Source organism: Phoca vitulina, unplaced genomic scaffold (genome assembly GCF_004348235.1).
Source record: "Phoca vitulina isolate PV1807 unplaced genomic scaffold, GSC_HSeal_1.0 scaffold5, whole genome shotgun sequence".
Lineage (NCBI taxonomy): Eukaryota > Metazoa > Chordata > Mammalia > Carnivora > Phocidae > Phoca > Phoca vitulina.
Window position 1 is genome coordinate 78,352,027 of NW_022589708.1, and position 18,965 is coordinate 78,370,991.

Below are 18,965 nucleotides of genomic sequence, written 5' to 3' on the forward strand. Positions count from 1 at the left end.
TATATCTGAAGTTTTACTTGAACCATTGGCCATCCGCCATCTTGAACCATGAGCGGTGAGAAGCAGTAAAGGGGCGCTGTACATCTGGTCTCTGCTGCCACATGCCTACCTTGCAAAAAACACCGAGAACTTTATGAACTAGACCTAAAGAAATCAGTTATTTCTTTGGATGTTATACTACATTATACACTATCTACATTACTGTTTGCAGATTATCAGCTCTGTGGTCGGGCTAGTTGTACATATTTCTAATATCAATTGGAAATAAATAATTACTCTCAATCATTTAATGCTAAATAATTAGTTTTAGAATGAGAGAATGATAGCCATTATTCTCTGAAATAAATGATTTGATTACTTAAGAAGGACTGAATAGAGAATCTGATGAAATCTTTGGAACTTCTTTGAACAGTGCACTTAACCACCAACATAGGTGTTTACTAACAATTCTATGAAGTACTCATATGTCCCAGAGTCCATGTTAGACCCTAAATTAATAATCCCTTATTTAGAAAAACTCTAAATGAAGGCTTAGTTTTCACTCTGGTAACAGTAAAAATGGAATTTGACATTATCTGTATCCTAATTGAATTGCTGAACCATTCTCTAATTTGCCTGCATGATAATAACCCAATGTTTTTATTGTGATAAAATTTACCATTTTAACCATTTTTAATTTTACAGTTCAGTGGCATTGAGTGCATTCACAGTGTTGTACAACTGTAACCATTACCTATTTTCAGATATTTTTATCATCCCAAACAGAAACTGTACCCATTAAGCAATAACTCCCCATTCCTCCCTCCACCAGACTCTGTAACCTCTCTCCGACTTTCTCTGTGAAGTTGCCTAGTCTAGAGCCCTCATGAAAGTGTAATACCATATTTGTCCTTTCATGACTGGCTTATTTGACTTAGCATAATGTCTTTGAGGTCCATCCATGCTGTAGCACCTGTCAGAATGTCCTTCCTTTTTAAGGCTGAAGAATATTCCAGTGTATGTGTACAGCACATTTATTTATCCATCATCTGGTGATGGTCACTTGGGCTTTTTCTACCTTTTGGAGTGAACATGAGTACGTATACAAGTATCTGTTTGAGTTCCTGCTTTCATTTTTGAGGTTATATACCCAGAAGTGGGATGGCCAGATCATATGGTCATTCTATGTTTAACTTTTTGAGGAACCACCAAACTGTTGGCCCCAGTGGCTGCATGATTTTTCATTCCCATCATCCATGCACGAGGGGTCCAGTTTCTTCACATGCTCATCAACACTTATTTTACTTGTTGTTGTTATTTTAATAGAAGTCATCCTAGTGGGTGTGAGGTGGTATCTCATTGTGGTTTTGATTTGTATTTCCTGATGATAGTGATTGAGCCTCTCTTCGTGTGCTTATTGGGCATTTGTACATCTTTGGAGAATGCCTGTTCCAGTCTTTAGCCCTTTTTTAATCAGGTTGTTTTTGTTGTTGAATTGTAGAATGTATTCTGGACGTTAATCTCTGATCAGATACATGTTTTGCAAATATATTCTTCCATTCTGGGGGTTACCTTTCCATTCTGTTAATAGTGTCCTTTGGTGCACAAAAGTTTTAAATTTTGATGAAGCCCATTATATATATTTTTTGTTGTGTTGCCTGTGCTTTTGGTATCCAAGAAATCATTTTCGAATCCAATGTCATGAAGATTTTTCCCTTTGTTTTCTTCTGTGACTTTTACAGTTTTAGCTTTACTAAAACAACTACTCAAGTTCAAACCAGCCCTCCCACCCATATGCCCACCTGCCTGCATGCCTTACCAATGCCCTGTCACCCCAGCCTGTAGCCTGATAGTTTGGCCTTGCTTTATTCTAAGTATAAATAATAGAGAGTCCCTTAGGTTTTCTCTTCATAGTAGTTGCTTTTCGTGACAAATGTATTTACTGAATATCCCGATGGCTGGTCTGTGCAGTTGACCGTCACGAACATAGGCCGAGGCCATAGGGTCCATCACCTTTATTCTTCTCTGTGAGGTTGTCTTTTTTTTTTTTTTTTTTTTTTTTTTAAACAAAACCCCAGTTGACCATCTCTTGGCCATAATAAGTACTGAATGAGAACCATGATGGTTCAATAGAAATCTGTTGCCATAAGCTAAAGAAATGACTCACAGATGAGCGGCCATTTCATTTTTATGGAAATCACACAATTCTTTTGCTAAACTGTATTTCTGATAGTCTCTTTTGGTCTGTTTGGCTTCATCACCCCCTGCCTCAGGCTGTGAGCCCCCTACTAAACCGCGCCGGCCTTTGATGGCTGCTCAGCTCTGCAACTGCTGCTCCTAGATCTAGTCTAACTGTTCTCCCGTCGTGGAAGTAAAATTATTTAAAAGCCGGGCGCCTGGGTGGCTCAGATGGTTAAGCGTCTGCCTTCGGCTCAGGTCATGATCCCGGGGTCCCGGGATCGAGTCCCGCATCGGGCTCCCTGCTAGGCGGGGAGCCTGCTTCTCCCTCTGCCTCTGCCTCTCTCTCTCTCTCTCTCTGACTCTCATGAATAAATAAAAAAAAAAAAAAAAAAAATTATTTAAAAGCCACGTCATCACACACTATCTCAGAACTGCCCTAAATGGGCCTTAAAATGTGAAAAGAAAGGAAAACTTTGGTTCTGTTGTCTCTTCAGGTGATAAACTGGGAGAACACGCTCCACATTCCAGCCCAGGTCAAGCTGAGCCCCGAGGCCCGGGACCTCATCACCAAGCTGTGCTGCGCTGCCGACCACCGGCTGGGGAGGAATGGGGCCGACGACCTGAAGGCCCATCCGTTCTTTGGGGCCATTGACTTCTCGAGTGACATCCGGAAGCAGCCGGCCCCCTACATCCCCAAGATCAGCCACCCCATGGACACCTCAAATTTTGACCCCGTAGATGAAGAAAGCCCTTGGAACGATGCTAGTGAAGACAGCACTAAGGCCTGGGACACACTCACCTCTCCAAATAACAAACACCCTGAGCACGCATTTTATGAATTCACTTTCCGAAGGTTCTTTGATGACAATGGCTATCCCTTTAGGTGCCCAAAGCCTTCAGGAGCAGATGCTTCACAGGCTGAGGACTCTGATTTGGAAAACTCTGATATGGTGGATCAGACTGAAGGTTGCCAGCCAGTGTACGTGTAGACAGTGACTCGCCATCCCCGACACTCTGCTTCTTCAGAGGTCCAGGGGGCCCAGAGCCGGTTTCCTAACAGGCCTGATGGAGAGTCGAGGTCAGCTTTGTTTAAGTTAGTCCGTTGGTTACTTCACTTGAACTTCTGGTCTTCACCAAAAACCCCCAAAACAAACAAACAAGCTTTTTAAAAAAGGACTCAAGTCTAGCAGATTCTGGTTGATGGGAGTGGGGGGCAGGTGTCAACATTGCTTTGAATTGGAATTGGTTTTTGAGGACCTTCACTGCATTAAGACCATATTTTTAAAAATTTAGTACAGTTTAGAAAGAGCACTTATTTTGTTTATAGCCATTTTTCTTACTAAATTATAGGGATTAACTTTGACAAATCATGCTGCTGTTATTTTCTACATTTGTATTTTATCCATAGCACTTATTCACGTTTAGGAAAAGACATAAAAACTGAAGAACATGTGATAAGAAATCTCTGTGCAATAATGTGTAAAAAAAAAAAGATAACACTGTTCTGTTATTACTGATACCATTTTATTCACACAATGGTTTTTGTTTTATATTTTTTCCCACATTTCAAAATTGTGATATAATGTTAAAAGCTGCTTTTTTTTTTTTTTTTGCTTTTTGCATATGATAGTATACTAGAAAGTGTGAGCAAGGTGATTATGTGGGTGTGATTTCAGATGTCTGGTGTGTAGAGTACTGCATGAGCAGGGTTTTTCTATTATAAAATTACCATATCTTGCCATTCACAGCAGGTTCTGTGAATATGTTTTTACTGAGTATCTTTAAATGAGATGTTCTAGACAGTTTGCTGATAACGTATCGTGTGGGTGACTTCTTCGCTATGATTGTATCCCTTAGTGTTTTGTTAAAGAAATGCAGATGTGTAACTGAGAAGTGATTTTTGTGTGTGTGTCTTGGGTATGATTGGATTCTTTGGGGGGTAAACTTAAACATTTGTCATATACTAAACTCGTATACATCAAAAGGGATTAATTTAGCTATGCCAAAAAATTTAAGTTGCTCGTGGAACTCAGTCCATCCCGCTCGTCGGTACCCTGTCGCTGGCCTAGCTGATATGTGGAACCCAGCGTCCGCACCACCGGGCAGTCTGCCCGACGCCGTTCCTGCTGTCCGCGCAGACAGCGGAGGTGTTCTTCCCATGATGAAATCTAATGCTCTCCTGTTCTTTTTTTTTTTTTTTTTGGTGTGCTTTGAAGTATCAGTCTTAACTTGGTTTTAAAAACACACTTTTCTAATCTTTGTAAAACAGCAAGGATTATTCAAAGTGACATTGGAATAAAAAAATAATTAAGCCATACGTAGTTTCTTAGAGGTGTAGATGTATATATAACTACATAGATAAACACACAAAATATTCCTTATTTCAAATTAGTATGATTCCTATTTAAAGTGATTTATATCTGAGTAAAAAGTTAAATTCTTTTTTGCTTTTTAAAAATCTGACGCGTCATATTTTTCATTATATTATTCCACATATTTTTCCTTGAATTTTTTAGCATAATGTATCCATTATTTAGTATATATCTAGGCAACAACACTTAGAAGTTTATCAATGTCTAAACTAAGAAAAAAAACAAAAAACAAAAAAAAACAATTCCTTGTGTACTGGTTTACATTTGTATGAATGGCAAATTCTGAAGTCTGCTGTGCTTGTATCGTGACTGTCAGTATTTCCGCTATTTTATAGTAACGCCCCGTTATTTACAGCGCTCTGACATACTTTCATGTGGTAGGTTCTTTCTCAGGAACTCGATTTAACTATTATTTATTGATATATCATTGCCTTTGAAAAGCTTCTACTGGCACAATTTATTATTAAAAGTTTGAATCCAAATCCCTTGGTGTCATGTCGTCCTGGAATTTGTAATTTCCTGCTTGTATCAGTGTGTTTCTCAGGGATCCAAATGCAGCCAGGACTGCCACCTGCTGATGGAAGGCACTATCACGAGAGGGAAGGGAGAGAAGCCTCCCCAGACAGGGTTCTGGCTCAGGGACAAAGGGTCAGGTGTGGGAAAAATGGGTTTTCAGGTTATACACAGAAAGTCCAGGGCAGGATGTGGTTCTGTGACCTAGCTTCTCTTCCATAAGCCGGTAACAAAATACACCTCACTACGATCGTCAGGTGTGGGATATCAAATACGTATGGTAGGTGATAAAATAAATCCTGATCAGGAGCTGATTCCCCCCGCGTGAGATGCTTAAACTGAGAGGACCACTGTAACACCCTGACCTCTGGGGCGTTAACGCATGTGGGGCGCCCGGGTGGCTCAGTCAGTTGAGCATCTGCCTTCGGCTCAGCTCATGATCCTGGAGTCCCACGATCGAGCCCCTCATCAGGCTTCCTGCTCAGCGGGGAGTTTGCTTCCTCTCCCTCTGCCACTCACCCCGCTCATGCTCTCTCTCTCTCTCACTTTTATTTTAAATAAAATCTTTTAAAATAAATAAATAAAAATAAAATGGTTGGTGGAATTTCCAGAAAATACTTTGTTTTCTTTTGGTTCATCTTTTGAGTAGTTAAAATCACATGGTTTAAAAATCAAAACACGTAAAAGGATATACAATAGAATGTCTCCTACTCCTTTTCCTAGCCATTCAATTCACTATTCACAGTTTCTTGTGTGTCCTTAGAGAAATGAAACTTTATGCATACACAGCCCAAGAAAATGCATACACGCGCACATTTTACCTCTCTTACACAAATGGGAGAACGTTATGAATACTTTCTGCATCTGTTTTCTTCACTTGGCAATCTAAGCACTCGTCATGCTTTATTATACTATGTGGTATTTCATCACGAAGGTGTATTATAATCAGGCCAAGTCCCATATCACTGGACATTTTGGTTTCTGATCTTTTTCTATTATAAATAATGCTGGAATAAATAACCTCTATAGTCATCATTCTGTGCATGTGCAAGTGCATATATAGGATAGATTCCTGGAGGTGGAATTGCTAGGTCAAAAGTTAAGTGTATTTGCAATTTTTATTGCCAAATTGCCCTGCAGAGATCTTGGGAGAAACTCTTCTGTGGCTGTCAAAGGCCCTGACCATTTTTCACATGGACTATTTCTCAGGATTGGGTTTGCAGTGAGCAACCTTGAGGGGTGAAGTAATGTCTCCCTCCCAGACAAAAAAAGCAAGCTTGCTTATTGCTTGCTATAAAAGGGGTAGATTCCTCAGGCTCAGTGTACCTCAGCAGAATCCCTCTGGGTCTCCTGTGCTTCCCCTGTGGGACTTGGGGGCGAGGAGATTCGTGCAAACACAATGATGCTCATGCTGCTTAATGTACTGTGAGTAATAAAGTCCTGCGTGCCTGATCCTGGAGTCCCTCGTCTTATTTGAGGATTCATGATAGAGTAACAGGCTAACTTCTTAGCTTATAAGTAGGGTAAAAACAAACCTTAGACCTGAAAACAGGTATTATGCCAATATATACCCCCCAAAGAAATATATGGGAGTATTTACTTACTGCTTTGCCAACTGCGCAGTATATTATCAACCTTTTTGATCTTTGTCCATCGACTAAGTTAGAATACATGTGTGTGTATCTTGATGTACTTTGACATTCCTCTCATTTTGAAAGAGGTTGAGCGTCTTTGTGTATGCTTAATATTCATGTGCATATCCTTAAAAAGTAATGGTTCTAATTTTATGCATCATTTGAGTGTTCGTATCTAAGAGAATCCTGAAAGATTTCCATTCACTTCCTACTCTTGGACTTCTCTTCCTGCTCAGCTAAAGTGAATTGTTTAACTGGGCCGATGGCCAGACAACAGATTACTGAGAACAGACACTTCAGTGTTTTGACAGATTCCATAGGAGGTGAATACTCTGCTCAGAACGTTGCAAGGACACAGCCAGGCCTAACTTCAACATATCTGTGGTCATTGCTAGGTGTGATTGGAGTGCGTTGAGGAAACAAATGCTTACTACATTCCTTCGAAGTTTCCTTCTTCGCACTTGGCATGTTATGTGTCCCTTGATAAATCTAAATGCAAATCTCAAAGAGAAAAACAGTAGCCAGCATGGCTGGCTTCCTCTGAACCTCCTATGCTCTGACCCATTATTCAGTTGCAAAAAAAATTTTTAAGATTTTTATTTATTTGAGAGAGAGCACAGGCAGGGAGGAGGGGCATAGGGAGTGGGAGCAGCAGACTCCCCGCTGAGCAGGGAGCCGGATGTGGGGCTCGATCCCAGGACCCCGGGATCATGACCTGAGCCGAAGGCAGACACTTAACCGACTGAGCCACCCAGGCGCCCTCAGTTGCAAATTTTTTAAATGGAGTTTAAAAACTCGTAATACTTCCTCCAGATTCTACTTATGAACTTTAAAGCCCAGTACTTAGCTAATATTTTATTTCCCCTGGCAAAATTCAGCATAATAAAAGATCTTTGCTATTAAAGTGCATATTTGTAAGTAGTACTATGCTGGTATTATTAACCAGTAATTATATTCTTTTCCATCAGTAAAGAACTTTTCCTTAGTAAGAGAATTTTCCATTTCCAAAAGTGGAAGCTTAAACTTAGTGGACAAAATGTGCTTATTCATCGTAGAAAGGAAGAAACATTTTATTGTTATTGAACACTGGGATGAAATACATATGGCCCACTGTTAAAGGGAGAAAACTAGCTTGAATGGCAGCTTTTGTTTTTCTTTTGCAACTCACATCAGACAGTGTTCTAATTTTTGTTCCCATTATTACTTTAGAAAACTCAAGAGGAAAAGGAGAGCCTACTGTATTTACTGATAGTTTTGCTCACCATATTCTTTCTTCCTGATATTCTTAGGATTTTTATCTTTTCCTATCTTTTTAGAAAATGCCCTTTAAACTTATTAAACTCAACACCCAAAGAACAAATGAAACAAGAATGGAAAGAATAAAGCAAATGAACAAATAATCCAGTCAAGAAATGGGCGGAAGACATGAGCAGACATTTCTGCAAAGAAGGCATCCAAATGGCCAACAGACACATGAAAAAGTGCTCAACATCACTCAGCATCAGGGAAATCCAAATCAAAACCTCAATGAGATACCACCTCACACCAGTCAGAATGGCTAAACTTAACAAGTCAGGAAATGACAGGTGTTGGCGGGGATGTGGAGAAAGGGGAACCCCCTACACTGTTGGTGGGAATGCAAGCTGGTGCAGCCACTCTGGAAAACAGTATGGAGTTTCCTCAAAAAGTTGAAAATAGAGCTACCATACGACCCAGCAATTGCACTACTGGGTATTTACCCCAAAGATACAAATGTAGGGATCCAAAGGGGTATGTGCACCCCGATGTTTATAGCAGCAATGTCCACAATAACCAAACTATGGAAAGAGCCAAGATGTCCATCGACAGATGAATGGGTAAAGAAGATGTGGTGTATATATATACAATGGAATATTATGCAGCCATCAAAAAAACCCCCAAATCTTGCCATTTGCAATGACATGGATGGAACTAGAGGGTATTACGCTAAGCGAAATAAGTCAATCACAGAAAGACCGTTATATGATCTCACTAATATGTGGAATTTGAGAAACAAGACAGAGGATCATAGGGGAAGGGAGGGAAAAATGAAACAAGACGAAACCAGAGAGGGAGACAAACCATAAGAGACTCTTAATCTCAGGAAACAAACTGAGGGTTGCTGGAGTGGTGGGGGGTGGGAGGAATGGGGTGGCTGGTTGATGGACATTGGGGAGGGATGTGCTATGGTGAGTGCTGTGAATTGTGTAAGACTGATGAATCACAGACCTGTACCCCTGAAACAAATAATACATTATATGTTAATAAAAAAAAAAATCCCCCCCAAGAAAAAGAAAAAAGATGCCCTTTATCCATTCTTTTAGGAAAGGTCAATTGGTGACAAATTCTCTTAGGTTTCCTTCATCTGAGAATGTGTTCCTTTCCCCTGAAAGATATTTTAGGTATATTTGTTTGGGGGATAATCCTATTTGGGTGTAGGATTCTAGATTGATACTTTCAGCACTTGAGAAATATTATGCCACTTCCATCCAGCCTCCATGGTCTCTGATGAGAATCTGTTGTCATTCTAATTATTTTTCCTCTAGAGACAAGGTGTTGTCTTTCTCTGGCGGCTTTTAAGATGTTTTCTTTGATTGCTTTTCAGAAGTTTAATTATGCTGTATGCTGGCTTGGATTTCTTTAGGTTTACCCTGTTTGTGGTTCACTCAGATTCTTGACTATGTACGTTCACTTCTCTTGCCAAATTTGAGAAGTTTTCAGCCATTATTTTTCACTGAGTGCTTTTTCATCCCTGCCCTGTTTCTCCTCTCTGTCCAGTACTCCAAAGATGCAAGTATTACATCTTTTGTTATCCCTGAGGCTCTGCTCATCTCCTACCCACCACTTCCACCCGTTTTCTCTGTGCTGCTCAGGATGGGTAATTTCTATTGTTCTTTTAGTTCACAGATTCCTTCCCCTGTCCCCTCTCTTCTGCTCTTGAGCCCACCCATGGAGCTTTGTATTTCGGTTATTGTATTTTGGGGTTCACAAAATTCCATTTGATTCTTTTTTATATCTTCCACTTCTTTGCTGAAGCTTTCTATCTTCATTTTTTCAAGAGCACAGTTGCTCTTTGAAGCATTTATTATGGTTTAAAATCTTAGGTAAGTCTAATATCTCAGCATTTTGTTGTCTATTGATTTCTTTTAAAGATCTTCCTGATTCTTGGTGTGATCCTCAGTTGAAACTTGGACATTTTGCATTGCTTCTGAGACTTCGGATCTTCTGTTTTAGCTGGCTGACATTGGCATTGCTCCAGCAAGGGAAGAGGGACATACTGCCTCATTATTGCCTGGTGCAGGTAGAAGTCCCCACTCAGCCTCTTTTGATACACAGGGACAGGGACGTTTCCTTAGTACTGCTGAGCAGGGATGAAGTACCTGCTGTCCAAGTTGTGTCAACTGACATCATGTGGGGGTGGCCTCATTACCACTGAGCAGTCCTGACTCTGCACGAGGCCTCCTCTGACACCACCCAAGTGACGGGGAGAGAGGGATGCCTCATTACTGTCAGGTATCGGATACCGAAGTCCAGGTTCCCCATATTTTCCACTTAGACTGCCAAGTTGGGAAAGGCATCGCCAGCCAATCGGGATGAAAATCCCAGCTTCCTACTTGGAGTTCTCTAAAATCACCCCAGCAGAAATGTTGAAAAACCTCCTTTCAGCCCTGCAAGGGTAGAATTCTAGGCTCCCACTTGGCCTTTGCTGGCATGGCATTTTAGGATGAATGTGTGGTGCCACAGTTTTCTCTGTGGCAATTGGCTAGAGTAGAGCAGTTATGGTCTAAAAGCTGTCTTGCTACCCCTTTCTTCCTCCTCTAGCTAGAGAGAGCAGGCTTTTGTTGGGACTCTTTTTGTCTGTGCTTGTTGGCATTTCCAGGCTGATGGCTTCTAGCTCCAAGTCTGGAACACGGAGGCAGAAAGAAAACCCAGAGAACTCACTACTATGTCATTCCTTGGGTACTGATGTCCCTAGCTGCTCTGCTTCCTCCTCTCCACCTTTCAGTGCTTTTTGTTTTATATATAATGTCTAAGAGTTTTGGTTGTACTTAATGGGAAGAATAGGGAAAAGTACGTCTACTCCATCTGAAAGTGGAAGAGGATTTCAATTTCAGTTTCAGTGCTAACTAATTAAAACTCAAAATTCAAGTCCTCAGTCACACCAGCCTCATTTCACGTGCTCAGTAGCTACACATGATTAATGGCTACCACACTGGATAGCTCATATCTGAGAGAATAGTTCTCTAGTTTTGCAGTAATTCTTGCACTGACAAACATCTTGCTGAATTTTTTTAAAGATTTTATTTATTTATTTTAGAGACAGAGAGAGTGCAAGCAGGGGGAAGGGGAGAGGGAGAAGGAGAAGGAGAGAATCTCAAGCAGACTCCACACTGAGCACAGAGCCTGATGTGGGGCTCGATCTCATGACCCTGAGATCAAGACCTGAGCCTGACTGAGCCACCCAGGCCCCCCCTTGCTGAATTTTAAGACAAGTATAAGCTAGCCCTCATCTCTTATGCATCATTTATGCTTGGGCAATGGAGAGACTACACTATTCTTCAAGAAGCAGAGTCAACTGAAGATCTACAGTTCCTCCAAAACTGCCTTTGGTCTAGCAGCATCATTGACTATTCCTGCTTCACTGCTCTGACTACATGGTATTTCCTAAAATCACCAGTTTCCTTTTCTTTAGGCTGGTGACTAATGTCTCCAAAAGAACTAATGTTTCCAAAAGCTTATAGCAGTAAGATAAGAATAGAAGACATGCAGTGTGTCTACCACAGCAACCTCTCACCTGTCTTGCCAGACGTCGCCAGTCAATCAACAAACACCTTCCAGCTGAACCCAAACTTGGCTTTAGAATCCAACTGTGTTTGGAGTAGGTCTTATCGATTGATCAAACTAGGCATTGAGATAATACCTGGTTGCCACTCTTAGCATAATAATGCCAACCTCTTAACTTCCCCTCTTTCTCCTTTGACCCTATTACCTCTTACCTCCTGTGAAAGCTTCAACTCTCATTTATTCCTTTCCACTGGCCTCTAACTCCTACACCAATATGAACAAAGGTGTCCACATTTTCCCTGCCCATAAAAATGAACCGGCCTCCGGTAATGCCTCTGTCCCTTATGTTTTTAAATTCTTGAAGCAGGACCTTATAAGAGAAAGAGTCCTGAGCAGGGAATCCGGGGCCTTGATTCTAAGCCCAGCTTTGTATAACTTAGGGTAAGTTAGAACTTCTGTCAGATTTGTTAGTTACACGGGTCAGAGGGAGTCTGGCTTTTAAGTTACTCTTAAGAATTAGTGACTTCTGAGAGTTGTCTCAGAGGCTGCTAGGGTAAGAGGGCCCTGCCCTCTGCTTCTCTCACATGCTAGCTGTGCTTTCATTTTGCATAAGATTTCCCAAAAAAGCATTCTAACCAAAACAAGTTTTAAGACCACTGGTTTACATGATTGGTAAAGTCTTTTCTTTGTTATTTAAAGCTAATTTTAAATTTTATAAACATTATAAATGTATATAGTTTTGAAAGTTATATTACCAAAAAAAGAAGTCTCTGTCCATCTCTTGCCATTTCCTGCTCCCCAAACACAACCAACTTTCATGTCTTTCTACATTATTTCTTCTAGTATTTCCATCGTTAGTAATAAGCTTCTAATGATATTTCTTGACTTACTTATTTCAAATATTTTGTATCAATAGCATATTATGGTCATTCTCTTACAGTCCCCTTCCCGACCTCTGTTTCCAAATAGAGTTCTACCACAATTTCTTGTTAAATCAATTGTCACTATAAATATTACTGAGACTATGCTAAGTACTCTTTGAGCCAAATACTATATTGTGATTATGTTTCTCTTTTTATATAATTTTTTTCCTCTTAGACTTACTAACTGCCTCACTTTTTCATTTGCATTGTTTTCTTTTTTTTTTTTAAAGATTTATTTATTTATTTGAGAGAGCGAGAATGAGAGAGAGTACATGAGAGTGGGGAGGGTCAGAGGGAGAAGCAGGCTCCTCGCTGAGCAGGGAGCCTGATGTGGGACTCGATCCCAGGACTCAAGGATCATGACCTGAGCCGAAGGCAGTTGCTTAACCAACTGAGCCACCCAGGCGCCCTGCATTGTTTTCTTTGAGCCTACAGGTGTTTTTGTCTGTCCATCCATCCTTTCCTCCTCCCTCCCTCGTTCCCTTCCTTCTTCCCGTCCTTCCCTCCTTCCCTTCCAATTGCTGCAGTGGATCTGTCAAATGCCAGACTGTTTTCCAGGAGCAAAAATGCTTTGTCCACCTCCTCCCAGTCTGGACTGGCCGCCCTCCAAACCTGACAAACAGCTCATCATGGGAATTCTCTGTCACTTTCCTGTGTTGGATCCCATTTTTGCCGAAAGCTGTATCTTCCTTTTTCTTGATTTGTACCTAGAAACAATTTGGAGTCCTTGTTTGTCTGAAAATGTCCCTTTTCTACTTGATTGAAAATATGGGTAGGCATAAAATTCTAGGATGAGAATTCACATGCATTTGGAAGACATTAGTCCTTTGTTTCCCTGCTTCTAGTATTACTGTCAGAAGTCTAACGCTGTTCCCATTCTCAGTCCTGTATGAGTGGCCTTTTTTTTTTTTTTCTTTCTCTCCAAGCATTTAGGATCATCTCTACATGCCCAGTGTTCTACATTTCATGATTATGTTCCTTGATATACATTGTTTTTCATGTATTATCCTGAACACATTGTAGCTTTCAACCTAGAGGCTTGTGGCCTTCAGTTCTGGGAAATTTTCTTGCATTACTTTGACCTTTTATTCTCTCTGTTCTGTAACTCCTATATGTTGGATCTCCTCAATTGCTCCTCCAATTTTCTTAAGTTTATATTCTTAAGTTATATACTATGATCCATGTCTTTTTTATTCCACTTTCTGGAAGATTTCATTGACTCTTAGGGGGCTAGCAAGCAGTATCTTTTTTTTTTAAGATATTATTTATGTATTTGTCAGAGAGAGAGAGAGAGAGCATAAGCAGGGGGACCAGCAGGAGGAGGGAGAGGGAGGCTCCCCAAGCAATATCTTTAATTCCCAAGAGCCCATTCTTATTCTGTAACCAATCTCTTCTTGTTTTGTCTTCAGTATTTGTGTTTATTAGCCGTCTTATTATTTTGAGGTTATTCTGTTTTTTTTCCAAATTGTCTCTGGGTGCATTTTGCTATCACTCTTGCTACTTGTTTCTTTTTTTCTTCTTTCTCTTTCATGTTGGAAGCTTTCCTCAAATTTGACCATCTTTTTTTTTTTTTTTTAAGTAGCTTTAGGGGCGCCTGGCTTCCTCAGTTGGTGGAGCATGAGACTCTTGATCACAGGGTTGTGAGTTCAAACCCCAAGTTGGATATAGAGATTACTTAAAAGTAAAATCTTTTTTTAAAGTAGATTTAATGAAACTGAACCAGGAAGAAATAGAAAACCTGAACAGACCTATAACCACTAAGGAAATAGAAGCAGTCATCAAAAATCTCCCAAAACACAAAAGCCCAGGGCCAGATGGCTTCCCAGGGGAATTCTACCAAACATTTCAAGAAGAATTAATACCTATCCTTCTGAAACTGTTCCAAAAAATAGAAATGGAAGGAAAACTTCCAAACTCATTTTATGAGGCCAGCATTACCTTGATCCCAAAACCAGACAAAGACCCCATCAAAAAGGAGAATTACAGACCAATATCCCTGATGAACATGGATGCAAAAATTCTCACCAAAATACTAGCCAATAGGATCCAACAGTACATTAAAAGGATTATTCACCACGACCAAGTCGGATTTATCCCTGGGCTGCAAGGTTGGTTCAACATCCACAAATCAATCAACGTGATACAATACATTAACAAAAGAAAGAACAAGAATCATATGATCCTCTCAATAGATGCAGAAAAAGCATTTGACAAAGTACAGCATCCTTTCTTGATCAAAACTCTTCAGAGTATAGGGATAGAGGGTACATACCTCAATATCATAAAAGCCATCTATGAAAAACCTACAGCGAATATCATTCTCAATGGGGAAAAACTGAGAGCTTTCCCCCTAAGGTCAGGAACGCGGCAGGGATGTCCACTATCACCACTGCTATTCAACATAGTATTGGAAGTCCTAGCCACAGCAATCAGACAACAAAAAAGAAATCAAAGGCATCCAAATTGGCAAAGAAGAAGTCAAACTCTCACTCTTTGCAGATGATATGATACTTTATGTGGAAAATCCCAAAGACTCCACCCCAAAACTGCTAGAACTCATACAGGAATTCAGTAAAGTGGCAGGATATAAAATCAATGCACAGAAGTCAATGGCATTCCTATACACCAACAACAAGTCAGAAGAAAGAGAAATTAAGGAGTCGATCCCATTTACAACTGCACACAAAACCATAAGATACCTAGGAATAAATCTAACCAAAGAGGCAAAGGATCTGTACTCAGAAAACTATAAAATACTCATGAAAGAAATTGAGGAAGACACAAAGAAATGGAAAAACGTTCCATGCTCATGGATTGGAAGAACAAATATTGTGAAGATGTCAATCCTACCTAGAGCAATCTACACATTCAATGCAATCCCCATCAAAATACCATCCACTTTCTTCAAAGAAATGGAACAAATAATCCTAAAATTTGTATGGAACCAGAAAAGACCCCGCGTAGCCAGAGGAATGTTGAAAAAGAAAAGCAAAGCTGGCGGCATCACAATTCCGGACTTCCAGCTCTACTACAAAGCTGTCATCATCAAGACAGTATGGTACTGGCACAAAAACAGACACATAGATCAATGGAACAGAATAGAGAGCCCAGAAATGGACCCTCAACTCTATGGTCAACTCATCTTTGACAAAGCAGGAAAGAATGTCCAATGGAAAAAAGACAGTCTCTTCAACAAATGGTGTTGGGAAAATTGGACAGCCACATGCAGAAGAATGAAACTGGACCATTTCCTTACACCACACACAAAAATAGACTCCAAATGGTTGAAAGACCTCAATGTGAGACAGGAGTCCATCAACATCCTAGAGGAGAACACAGGCAGCAACCTCTTCGACCTCAGCCGCAGCAACTTCTTCCTAGAAACATCGCCAAAGGCAAGGGAAGCAAGGGCAAAAATGAACTATTGGGACTTCATCAAGATAAAAAGCTTTTGCAAAGCAAAGGAAACAGTCAACAAAACCAAAAGACAACTGACAGAATGGGAGAAGATATTTGCAAATGACATATCAGATAAAGGGCTAGTATCCAAAATCTATAAAGAACTCATCAAACTCAACACCAAAAGAACAAAGAATCCAATCAAGAAATGGGCAGAAGACATGAACAGACATTTTTCCAAAGAAGACATCCAAACGGCCAACAGACACATGAAAAAGTGTTCAATATCGCTGGGCACCAGGGAAATCCAAATCAAAACCTCAATGAGATACCACCTCACACCAGTCAGAATGGCTAAAATTAACAAGTCAGGAAATGACAGATGTTGGCGGGGATGTGGAGAAAGGGGAACCCTCCTACACTGTTGGTGGGAATGCAAGCTGGTGCAGCCACTCTGGAAAACAGTATGGAGGTTCCTCAAAAAGTTGAAAATAGAGCTACCATATGATCCAGCAATTGCACTCCTGGGTATTTACCCCAAAGATACAAAAGTAGGGACCCGAAAGGGTACGTGCACCCCGATGTTTATAGCAGCAATGTCCACAATAGCCAAACTGTGGAAAGAGCCAAGATGTCCATCAACAGATGAATGGATAAAGAAGATGTGGTATATATGTACAATGGAATATTATGCAGCCATCAAAAGGAATGAGATCTTGCCATTTGCAACGACATGGATGGAACTGGAGGGTATTATGCTGAGCGAAATAAGTCAAACAGAGAAAGACATGTATCATATGACCTCACTGATATGAGGAATTCTTAATCTCAGGAAACAAACGGAGGGATGCTGGAGTGGGGGGTGGGGTGGGAGGGATGGGGTGACTGGGTGATGGACACTGGGGAGGGTATGTGTTCTGGTAAGCGCTGTGAATTGTGCAAGACTGTTGAATCTCAGATCTGTACCTCTGAAACAAATAATGCAATATATGTTAAGAAAGAAAAAAAGAAGAAGAAGAATGTAGCAGGAGGGGAAGAATGAAGGGGGGGAAATCGGAGGGGGAGAAGAACCATGAGAGACGATGGACTCTGAAAAACAAACTGAGGGTTCTAGAGGGGACGGGGGTGGGAGGATGGGTTAGCCTGGTGATGGGTATTGAGGAGGGCATGTTCTGCATGGAGCACTGGGTGTTGTGCACAAACAATGAATCATGGAACACTATATCTAAAACTAATGATGTAATGTATGGGGATTAACATAACAATAAAAAATTAAAAAAAAAATAAAGTAGATTTAATGAAACATAATTCACACAAATTCATAAAATTCACCCATTTAAAGTGTAAAATTAAACAGTTTTTAGGATATTATTTTTTTAAAGATTTTATTTATTTATTTGATAAAGAATGAGCAAGAGAGAGAGAGAGAGCACGAGCAGGGGGAGAGGGAGAAGCAGACTCCCCACTGAGCAGGGAGCCCGATTTGGGGCTTGATCCCAGGACCCCGGGATCATGACCTGAGCTGAAGACAGACACTTAACCGACTGAGCCACCCACGTACCCCCAAACATCACCACAATTTTAGAACATTTTAATTTTCACCCCAAGACAAACTCTGTTCCCTTTGGTGATCACTTCCATTTTTTTAATCCCCTCCCAGTTGCCCACCTGAGGCAATCACTAATCTCGTTCTTATCTCTATGGGTTTGCCTCTTCTGGACATTTCATATAGTCATACAATATACAGCTTTTGGTGATTGGCTTCTTTTACTTAGCATAATGTTTTAAAGGTTCATCCATGTTGTAGCATGTGTCAGTATATCATTCCTTTTTATTGTCAAGTAATTTTGTGTAGATTTACCCCATTTTACTTATCCTGTTTATCCATCAGTTGATGAACATTTGCGTTATTTCTACTTTGAGGCTATTATGAATAATACTGCTATAAGCATTCATGAACAAGTTTTTGTTTGGACGCATGATTTCATTTCTCTTGGGTATATGCCCAGTAGTGGACTTGCTGGTTCAAATGATAACTCTATATTTAACCTCTGGAGGAACTGCCAGACTGTTTTCCAAAGCAACTGCATCATTTTTGCATTCCCACCAACAATATATGAGGGCCCCAATTTCTCTACATCCTCATCAATGCTTGTTACTATCCATCTTTTTTATTATAACCATCCTAGTAGGTGTGAAGTGGTATCATTGTGGTTTTAATTTACATTTCCCTAAGAACTAATAATGTTAGCCTCTTTTCATGTGGTTATTGGCCATCTTTATATCTTCTTTGGAGAAATGTCTCTTCAAATATTTTGCCCATGTTAAAATTGGATTATTTATTTTTTTATTATTGAGTTGTAAGAGTTGTTTATATATTCTAGATACAAGTGCCTTATCAAAAATATGGTTTGCAAATATCTTCCATTCTTGGGAGTGTGTCGTCTTTTCACTTTTTTAAAGGTATTCTTTGATGCCCCTACATGTTTTAACTTTGATGAAGTCCAATTTATTTATCATTTTGTTGTTTTTCCTTTTGGTGTCATATCTAAGAAGGCTTTGCCTGACCCAAAGTCATGAAAATTTACTCCTATATTTTCTTTAAAAAATTTTAAATTTAGCCCTCACACTTAGCTCTATAATTTATTTTTAGTTTATCTTTGTGTGTGGCAAGATGAAGGGGTATGATTTCATTAGTGTGCTTGTGAATATGGACAATTTGTTGAAAAGACTAACTATTCTTTTCCCATTGGATTGTGTCTTGCCAAAAATTAACTGACCATAAATTTAAAGATTTATTTCTGGACTCTCCGTTATATTTAATTGAACTATGCATCTATCCTTTTGCTAGCCATTCTCGTTTAAAGTATCAAGCACTGGCAGCCGACTAGGAGCTCCACTTGGGGGGTGGGGGGTATTTTATTTCTGACTCTGAAGTCTTTCTGTATTTGCAGGAAGGCTGCACTTCCGGCTGGCGGTTATACACCCAAATGCAGGCATTCTGTGGACTTGGGACCCAGCAGAGATGGGCTCATAACGTGTGCCTCTTTCTTTCTCTACCTTGAGATCTCTGCCTCTGTTGCTTATACACTGGCCATGTTCTCCCTCCTGGGTCAGGACTCTTTTGCAGTATGAGAAAGCCTACTTACTGCTTGAAGTCT

The 18,965-nt window shown here is 40.2% G+C and overlaps 1 protein-coding gene across 1 annotated transcript in view; it reads left to right on the forward strand.

Moving 5' to 3' along the window:
- Window positions 1-5,243, forward strand: part of LATS2 (large tumor suppressor kinase 2) — a 73,159-nt gene extending 67,916 nt beyond the window's left edge. Inside the window, exon 8 of the mRNA XM_032403370.1 lies at window positions 2,655-5,243. Within this exon, the coding sequence (XP_032259261.1) occupies window positions 2,655-3,149 (495 nt within the window). The 3' untranslated portion in view covers window positions 3,150-5,243. The remainder of the gene's footprint in view (window positions 1-2,654) is intronic.
- The last annotated feature ends 13,722 nt before the right edge of the window (window positions 5,244-18,965 follow it).